The sequence below is a fragment of the Copadichromis virginalis genome, linkage group LG6 (assembly GCF_057382275.1).
Source record: "Copadichromis virginalis isolate Kocher_CV1m ecotype Utaka linkage group LG6, C_Virginalis_male_GT1.1, whole genome shotgun sequence".
NCBI lineage: Eukaryota > Metazoa > Chordata > Actinopteri > Cichliformes > Cichlidae > Copadichromis > Copadichromis virginalis.
The window spans coordinates 25,059,977-25,069,549 of record NC_140623.1 but is presented as its reverse complement, the minus strand read 5'-3'; the positions used below and the strand labels follow the sequence as shown (position 1 = coordinate 25,069,549).

The 9,573-nt window shown below is 40.9% G+C and overlaps 1 protein-coding gene across 3 annotated transcripts; it reads right to left on the bottom strand.

Annotated features, from left to right (window-relative positions):
* Window positions 1-877: 877 nt before the first annotated feature.
* Window positions 878-9,136, bottom strand: ppp2r2ca (protein phosphatase 2, regulatory subunit B, gamma a). Of its 3 annotated transcripts, none has more exons than XM_085459444.1 (10): window positions 8,831-9,136; window positions 7,991-8,361; window positions 7,498-7,595; window positions 7,190-7,373; window positions 6,423-6,535; window positions 5,989-6,166; window positions 4,703-4,867; window positions 4,442-4,611; window positions 4,004-4,095; window positions 878-3,716 (listed from the first exon to the last, which is right to left on the bottom strand). In XM_085459444.1, the coding sequence occupies exons 2-10, from the start codon at window positions 8,052-8,054 to the stop codon at window positions 3,419-3,421; spliced, it is 1,362 nt and encodes a 453-aa protein (XP_085315570.1). In that variant the 5' UTR covers window positions 8,055-8,361; window positions 8,831-9,136; the 3' UTR covers window positions 878-3,418. The 3 variants fall into 3 exon arrangements, with proteins under 3 accessions (XP_085315570.1, XP_085315569.1, XP_085315571.1); XM_085459443.1 differs by having other exon boundaries at window positions 7,991-8,235; XM_085459445.1 differs by having other exon boundaries at window positions 7,991-8,184.
* Window positions 9,137-9,573: the final 437 nt, after the last annotated feature.

Sequence of the window (9,573 nt, the reverse complement as noted above, 5' to 3'; positions counted from 1 at the left end):
TGATCTGTTTCTCATCAAGACATCGTTCCAGAAGTCTTGTGGTTTGCCCAGATGCAGATCTGCAAACTTAAACTGTGCTGACATCTTGTTTTTAGAGGAAGAGCCTTTCTCCTGGAACCCCTTCTACCCAAGTTGTACTTTTTATAAATTTACTATCATGAACTTTAACATATTCAGGCCTATAGAGGCTAAGATATAGTGCTTGTTGTTCTTGTAGGTGATCTGAGAGTTACACAGTGTGACTTTGGAGTGAATTTGCTGGGGCATCCCCTCATTGGAAGATTGTGGCATTTTGTTAACACACATGAGAATGCTCCAGCCCAGAAAACTGCCAAAACCTCTGCTTTTATAGAAGTGCTCACTTGCTGATGATCAATAACCAGACGCAAATAAGGTTGAACTTTGTGCAGTTCTGTGAAAACTTTCGTTATCACATTAACACACACTAGACCTCCTTTTATGGTATTTCTCAAATGTATGCAAATGACAAATTTAAGACACACCATGTTCATTCCATAACAATTAAGAATTACCAGGAATGTTTAAAACGTGTTGTTTCACTGAGTTGAACACAATATTGGTTCAAGTTAAGAGACCATTTTGTTTACAGAATCCGAACCTTTAAAGAAAAACAGTTTTTATCTCAAAATTTGCCAGTTTGGAATTTGACTGAAGAAAGAGGTACTAAAGAAAATATTGTACACATAATTAAAATAAGCCCTGTGAAAGATTGGCGATGTGCCCAGAGTGTATCGCCACCTCTCAACCCTAAGCTCCATAAGCTCCAGCAGCCCTGAATTGGATACGTGGAAGAAGATGGATGGACGGATAGTTAAAATAACAGTAATGAATGATTAATTTATTTTTGAAATGGGGGTTTTCCTAGCTATCTGGTTTACACAGTACAGTAATGCAGTGGTGGTGTATGAAAAGCTTTACACATAAACACTATCAATCTGTAACCTCAATGCTCGTGTGGTTTACAATTGCTGACGTTGAGCCTCGACACTGTAAATGTGAGTGCCTTTTTTTTTTCCACTGGTGGAGTTAAATGGGGTGTCTATTAAAATGCTTGAATTGGGGGGGAAAAATCTCTTGTGAAAGGTTTTATTCAGATTAATATATTTTTTTATATATATATTTCTTTTTTGGTGATGAGACAAAAAGCAGAATCTATTAAATGAGGACAGACATTAAAATGAAATCCAACACATTTTTGTTAGATTTTATGTTATTTTATTAATGCACATTCCTTTCATTCACCTCATATGAGTTATGTTTTCGTACTGTTAGATTTTTAAAGCATGATAGATATACACGCTAGTAGCATTGAGTAATGGCGACATGCTGCTGCTGCTGTGCTCCCGAACACAAATCGTCTCACTGGTTGTATGTGTTGGTGGTTATGATGCGATTACAACTGACTTGTTCTAAACTACATTTCGCCACTGCAGGGATGAACCTCGGAGCTTACATAATGCTTCACAAGGCCCTTCACTATGTAAAACCGTTTTCTTGTGGGTTGTCGTCATCATGGATTTTGCTGTGTTGTACATGTTAAATCAATAAGTGAAAAACTGTACCTGCACATGATAACACTGGCTGGTAGTGAAGACAAAAAATATATATGCCCATAAGAAAACCATCTTAGCTACAGGCAGATAACACAGATGTGTGTGAACAGCAACTTGGAAAACCAAACGGGCATGAGGGAGAGAGGAGGAAGCAGGTGTGACAGCAGTTATTTCTTTACACTGTTGATTCTTCAGATTTTGAAAATGTGCAAAGGGACTTGATATTCTCTACCTTTGCACTGGTTATGTTACCCCACCCACTACAGTACACATTTAAACCACTTACAATAATCCCATCAGGGCCAAGGTCACTTGAAAATAAAGTACTTCACTGTAAACAAACAAGTCTCACGCGATCCAACACGGACATCACCTTACTGTACTGCTGTACATCCCAGGCTTTCAGAGTCGCACCGCAGAGTAGCATGTGGCGCTGTGAGGTATACGGTGTAATGACATTAAGATCTTGTGATAGTATGAATTCACATGACATTACTGCTGTGATGAGCTATTGCACTGATGATAACCTCTAACCTCCAAGCACACTGGACACAAAGTCAACTTTGATTTAAATTTGGGAGTCTCAACGATAAACGATGTGCTTAGAATTCAAGTTTGTCCAAACTGCAAGATTCCCCCATCAATACACACACTGCCTCCTTCAACTGCTATGTTTTCTCATATAAGCATGTGGATTTGTTTCTTTCCTCTTTTTCTTTTTTTTTCTTTTTTACATGAGATTACCATGATACAGCAATCAAAACACAATAAGGGCTTAATATACACAACCAAACAGTTAGTGTTTTTTGTGCACAATTTTACCCCGTCCTCTCTACAGCCAGCGACAACTACCTATATACTGCTACGAGAAAATATCTGATAAAGTGTGATTCCACAAACCTTATTATAAATGAGATCTCACACCGATTTAGAGTGTCCTTGACAAAATGCTTTTTTTTCTTAGCTCTCTGGAACTGAAAATTGGTACCGCCTTTAAAAAAAAACACAGACTATTTACAGCAAACAGTAAAAAGAGTGTGTACATTTTTTTGTTACCTGTAGAAGAAGAGCTCATGTATTAAAGCAGGAATGGTGCTGCACTGTGTTTTGTTAGTGTTATTATTGCAACGTGAACAGGGAAAAGATTACGGGACAGTTATTCGTGCGTTCCCCCAGAGCACTGCTCTGAAGGAGAGACTGAATTACTGTTGTCACACGACAAAGAAGAAAAAACTTTTAGGAGACTGTTGTGAACTATACAATAACACCATTCCTGATACCTCACCCTAGTGAAAACAATTAGATTTGGATTAAATGCCTGGTAAAGTTTTCCAGCCATTCTATCGGTATATTCTGTAGCATTTAGAAATTACCTCTCAAATGCTAGCTAGCACATATCTTCCATTTTTATGTGAAAGGTAACCAGAACATTAATGGGAAGTGCAACACGGTGTGAGGAACAGCACTGAGTCACTGCAGATCGAGAGGTGTCCCTGCACCTCATTGACTGCCCCAACAGTGGGGCAGTTAGACAAACATCTTCAAAAAGTGGAAGTAGAGTGCAGCCAAAAATAAATCAATCAATCAAATGTCCCGATGGGTACTAGATCAGTTCAGTTCGGTGATTAGATTAAACACCTTTAAATAAAATGAACTGAATAAAGAGTCTTGTTATTTTATGATTATTCCAATTATGTACAGACTCTGCATCAAAGCATGTCATCAAACATGCCACTCTCCATGCCCTCGATAGAACATCCAAATATATTCCAGTCACTCTTTGCATTTCTGTGACACTTTGATAAAAAGTACTGTGTCTGCTTCTGTTCATATTTCCATTCTTGTCACTGTGCCTGCGTTTCTGGGTTGACACGATCCTGGAAGATGTACAGATTGTTGGTGGCTGCTATGGCAATTATATTTTCAGATGGGTGCCAAGCCATGTGCAGGATTTTCTTGGTGAAGTCCAAGCTATCGACGCCCACATCGCCCCTGCGACGTTTACCGCCAGTGTACACACGGCGGGTTCGCAGTACAGCCCGGGGCTTGCTGCTCTCTCGCCAGGCCTCCAGGGTTACGCCTCGGCCTGTCTCCCTGTCGAACATCCGGAAGAAGCTGTTGTACGCCCCTGTCATAATCACGCTGGATCATGGAGGAAAGGAGAGGCGAAAGGAAGTAAAGAGCGGGAAGAGACAAGCGGTGTTCATGGTAGAATGAGGGGGAGGAAAAGAGGAAAAAGCAAACTGAATACATGAGGATTGATTTGATGTCTGTAAAGCTTGTCTCTGGGATTGATTTAAACGTCGGATAAAGCAGGAGGCCGGGCATTTAGGAAATCACTGTAAGCAGTAACACACTGACACAGCAGTCTGTTTTTGCTTCCAAATCTACTTAAGCTGTACTTTGTCTGTCCCCCCACCGCCTCTTACCTGTCTGAGCTGTTCCAAACACACTCAAACTTGTCAAAGATGCAGTCGTTTTCATAGAGGGAACACAGCTTACTCCTCAGGTATTCATGGACCTGGGGATGATGCAAACAGTCAGCTTAAGTTTTGGGGAAGGTAGCATTATCCTGCTCAGGACGCTCACATTTTGGCATTTTAATCTTCTTTCTTGTACTTTGCTCTCATGTATAATACACCGGCAGTAAAAATGAGAAAAGGCTTCCAGATTTTCTTTGGGATCAAGTTGATGCTGCTGAATTATGCTGATCAACTGAATGAATTGTGTATGAATGTAAAAATATATGTATTTTGAATTTGAAAAGCATAACAAACACCCAAAATTTTCAAATTTGATTCAGACAGATTTTATGTCAGACAAATAATGAATACAATTTCCAAATAGGTGCAGGTAAAATCCTCTACCTGAAAGGTCTCCACTGGGCCTTTATCCATATTGATATCCCACACCTTAGCGGTGAGGTAGTCTCTGGTCAGCAGGTAACGTCCGCTATGGCTGAACTTAACATCCGACACAGAGGAAATAATCTCTGAGAAGAAGGAGCGGTTCCCTGGATCCTCAGGCTCCTCAAAAACTAATCAGACAGAAATATAATTGCATTGCTTTCGTGAGAGCAGGATTCCTCATGCACAGCTTGCAGTAAACTCTTTAAAATGTTTCCTCACGTTTGGTATGTTTGTCGCAGAGAGCCGAGGCTCTCATGTCACAGAGGCGCAGCGTTCCCTTGCTGCTGCTGTACACGAACAAGTGGCAGTGGTGAGGGTGGAACTCTGCCGCTGTTATCACCTCCGTCAGATCCTCCATGTTTGCTGGTTTGATGTCTACAATATCTGAGAAGCAGAGCCATCAAGGAACAAACAGCGCAGACATTAAGCACCACATAAATCTGGCGAGCTGGGTTTCTACCACAGCCACACCGAATTCCATGACTATGTTTACATTTTGTCAATTGAGGCAGCAGACATGCAAACAAATCACTTATATTCATTCATGCAGTCTTTTTATTTTCAGATGATCTACACGTTCACAACCTAAATTCATAAAGACATCCCGGAAAAAAAAAAAACTGCACCCCATCCTATCCCCAATATGCATGCACAGGCTGTTCCTCTCTGTTCTATTTGTGGTAGTCCTGTGTGGCTCAGAAGAAAGTGTACTGCCATGTGAATTATTTAAACTCGTCTTCCATAGATGCCTCTATGATTTTCTAGGTCAGCTTCCATTTGAATGGGGAAATCACAACATGCAGCCAGTCCCACATGCTACCACCTGCACTGACTACTCAGCATTATAATGGAAACACAAATCCAATCAGAGTCACGTTGTTTACATTAAGTATAAATCAGAAGATGAATTTGGATGATTGGTTATGATTACTGTACATAACCTGGAATTGGCTCCGTGATATTTTAGGCATAAATTTAGATAACAGTGGATGAAATACAAACACAGATTAGAAGCATATGGGATGCGTTCCCAACACTGCTCAATTTCTTTTTCTTTAGTAAGGAAACTACATACATAATGATCAATACTGATAACTAAAATCATGCACACTAACATAGTAGCATGAATTGTTTTACAGTGTACCTTAACACAATTAAAATGAGATTTTATCCTTTATGGACACTTCACCATAAAATCAAACACAAAAAAAGCTTACTGACGTATATTAAACTTTTTCTTTTTTTTTCCCTTTTGGTGTAGACAGGAATCTTTACCTGTTTAGGTATATTGTTCTCATTGCTGTTTTACAATTACCATAAGGATACAGTTATACTTTAACAATGAACAGTGATCTAATTCATACCGCTGAATTCTCTGTAAAATTGAAGGAGTTTCCACCACACAAAAGTCTGAGAGGAGCTATAGAATTATTTAAAGCAAATGGTCATGGTTGGTTAAACTGAAAATAGTGTGTTATAATACAAAAAAAAGACAGTAAGGATACTGAAACTGCGGTCTGTGATGCCCAGGTGCCACATGTTGATGCGGAGGTCGTCAGCAGACAGGTAGGTTTCCCCATCGCTGTTGACTGAGATGGAGTTGACATGGTAGGTATGTCCATTAGCGAATACTCTTCTGGGACGGACCTCCACCATTAGATCTGTAGGTTTCAGCACTGGCACCTTAAATGGTGAGAGATAAAAGATTTAAGGCGGAAGGGAGGAGGTGATAAGAACAGGAGGAGTAAATCATAGGGCAAAAAGAATGACAACAATGAGAAAGGACATAATTGGAGGACAGTAGAGCCATGGATCATTTAAGGACAGGAGCAAAAAGACAGACACTTGATTTGATGATTAAATGTTAGCCTGATAAATACTTGTATCAGGCATACCCAACAAAATGAAAGTGTGCAGTTGTATGTGTGTGTCCGAGTACCTGTAGAGAGGTGATGGTAGAGATGTCCTTGAGCCGTCCCTCCTCATCTTTCAGGTTGTATCCTTCTGGTCTCTTGTCTCTCTCGCTTACCTTCCACAGTTTAATAGTCTTATCTGTGACAGGCATCGGGATTTGCGTGCCAGAAAATGATGATTACATTCGTCTGTGAAGGTTCTCAGTCATCCAGGTCATCGTAGTCAAAGGAGCTTGCAAAGAAAAGCGTCTGGACTTCTTTGAGTTGCTAGAACTTAAAGAAGTCCAGACGCTTTTCTTTGCAAGCTCCTTTGACGATGATTACATTCATTGAAAATTGCAAAGCACAACAAAAATCACATTTGCAGCTAATTTAAAACATAATACTTAATTCATGCACCAAATTTAGATTTTTTTTTCTGTGCCATTATTGCAGCCGTAAGTGAGACTCCAAAGACTATCTTGATGTTATTTAATTCTATGTAGGTAATAAAAGATGACACAAGGCTGCCATAATTTTGGAAATTGGAGGTAGTTTGAAACCAAAGTGTGTAAGCGATACCTGTGCCATATCAAGCAAAAACAACTGCTATTTATAACAAATCTCTCTCTCTCACTATCTCTCAATATATAGATAGATAGATAGATAGATAGATAGATAGATAGATAGATAGATAGATAGATAGATAGATAGATAAAACCTATATGCATGTATACTTCCTGTACTTCATTTTACGACAACCAACAATCAATATGATGTTCTGATAGAGACTGAGAAGTCACTGATTTCTCACCATTGGTGGAGAGGAGGAAATGTGCTGCGTTCTGCTGTGGCAGCCATCTGATCTTGTTAATTTTTTCTTCTATCTCCACACTCTTCAGGTAGTCAAAGTCAGGCTCGTGGCTCTGAAACGTGCTGTAGACATTGTACTCCCCAGAGTCCCCTGTCTCGCCCACCTCCTCTGATTCACCTTTCGGCTGCCCAGGGCAGACAGTGAGGAAAACACGGCTTTCAGCATGCATTTACAGTATGTGTACGAAGCTATTTTTTTTAAAAAAAAGCATGTGTACAGAAAGTGGTGGTTTTGCATTGTAAACTAACCTCAGTCTCTCTCTGAAAGATGACCACCCGGCCACCTTTGTCCCCCGTGGCCAGAAGGTCCCCTGTCTGGTTAAACTCCACTGTAGAGATGACATCAGCTGTAAGGAAGATAGGAACATTGGAGGCAATTAAACAAAAGTATAGAAAGAAGAAAAGAAAACCGCAGCAATGATAGAGTAGCGAGAACGTTAGGCAGACATGGCAAAAAAAGCACAGATGATTAAGTGACCATAACAATGTAGAAAAGGCTGGCAATGAAAGAAAAATTAATAAAATCACATATTATTTCAGTTACTCTAAACCATAAATCAACCATTTATGTCTATGATGCCTAAGGAAAATTTAAATTATGAAAGTGTCTGTTGCTGAGTCAGGCAGTGTCATCATACATTCCTTCTACTGTGCAATGCAGGAAGCTGAAATTAATCTGTTCAATTATACCAGTATGTTATCTGACACCACAGAGATGGCAGCGAGACATCGTCCGCTCTACCTTCAGTGACGTAGTCTCGCAGGAAGGTGTGGTTGATTTTGGGGCTCTCAGCGTCCTCGCCCATCTGAAGCTGAGGGAGGGTGACCCGCCAGTGCGCCCGTCCTGAGGGGAAGGGTCCAATCCGTAATGTCTCTCCCCACCCAGTCTCCGCCCATGCTGGTAGGGCCTAACGGAGCGGCCTGGAAAAAGGCATCCTGGGAAACCAGCCGGCAGGAAGAAGAAAAGGCACGTCGAAGAGATTGAGACTGGAATGCAAGGGGCGGGGGAAGGAGGAACAGGGTTTTAGGAAAGAGGAATGGGAGTGAGAGGAAATTAAGATGCAGGAGGACAGAAGAGAGAACGGTGGATGGAGAGGCTGGTGATGAAGACAGCTTTGGAAAGGAAAGACGAAGGCTGTCATTAGGTAGGCTGACAATATGTGCGCACAGCATGGCAAATGATGTGACCTTAGTTAGACATTCAATGCATTCATTAGCAAAGACACGTGTGTAGACGAACAAGGCCTAGTGGGTGCTGAATCAAATCACAGTGCTGTAGAATGAAGGAAAAGCAACAAACAACTAGAGCAGAGAAAAGCAAAAGATGAATCCTTGTGTTTAAGCTCAGAAATAAGTATATAATGAACATAGCATGAGAATGAAAATATCAGCTGCTACATTCAGCCCTACCACTGGTAATAATGTTCCCAGGGTGTGGTAGTCCTCTTTGACTACTTGCCAGATTCCTGCTCTCACATGCACGCACACTTCTCAAAAAGATAGTCCTTGACAGTGATCAGAGGAGAATGCGATGTCTTGCCTGTGCTGCAATAAGGAGGGAGACAGGCCTCAGCACACCTACCAGTCCGCCTGCTGCTGTCGCTGCTGCTGCTATTCCTGCTGCTGTTGTGTTAATGGACCTCTGCTGCAGTGTACTCAAACAGGCCTGCGTGTCTTTCCAAGTGGGAGGAGAAGGGACAGAGAAGAGAGAGCAGGGGTAGTAGTGAGAGGAGGAGAGGCAAAGGAGGAGAAAAAAGAGAAAGAGAGAGGGATAACGAGGAGGATGGAGGTCCGTTGCCTGCTGATGCTGTGGATCTGTGCAGCATCCAATGTGTCATGGCAGCCTCCTACTGGAGCAGCCAATCACAGTATAGCTGTCACTGGAGGATCCACCCACTGCAGGTGATGAGAAGTACCCAAGACCAACAGAGGGAGCCCTTAAATACTGAGTGGCACATACCAGCATGCAGTTTTCTGTCCAAAGTAAAAAATAATATTGAGGACTGCAGAGCAATTTAAACAGATGAAAGAAAAATTCTTTAAAAGAAACTTTTAAAACCTCACACACCAATTGATGGTATGTCGCTACAATTTCAGTTATTTGTCTCCAGAAAATAAAACATGATAAGAAAAGGATAAACAAGATATCAGTCAAAGAATGTTTGAAAAGCCCTTTCTTATTACAGCACTGTGTGATATTCCCTAAAAACTAAATAAACATTGTTCTGGTCACCTTGCTTTTATGATCTTCGGCTTTTCTTTTCTTTTCTTTTCTTTTCTTTGCAAGGAGTACAATTTATGTTATGTTGTACTTATGTTGCACGT

Bases quoted from the DNA above. Each gene is read 5' to 3' on its own strand.
- ppp2r2ca (XM_085459444.1), bottom strand. From the start codon at position 8,054: ATGGGCGAGGACGCTGAGAGCCCCAAAATCAACCACACCTTCCTGCGA. The intron at 7,596-7,990 runs GTAGAGCGGACG...TCTTCCTTACAG, and splicing joins GCGAGACTACGTCACTGAAG to CTGATGTCATCTCTACAGTG. The intron at 4,612-4,702 runs GTGAGGAAACAT...CTGTCTGATTAG, and splicing joins CTGCGACAAACATACCAAAC to TTTTTGAGGAGCCTGAGGAT.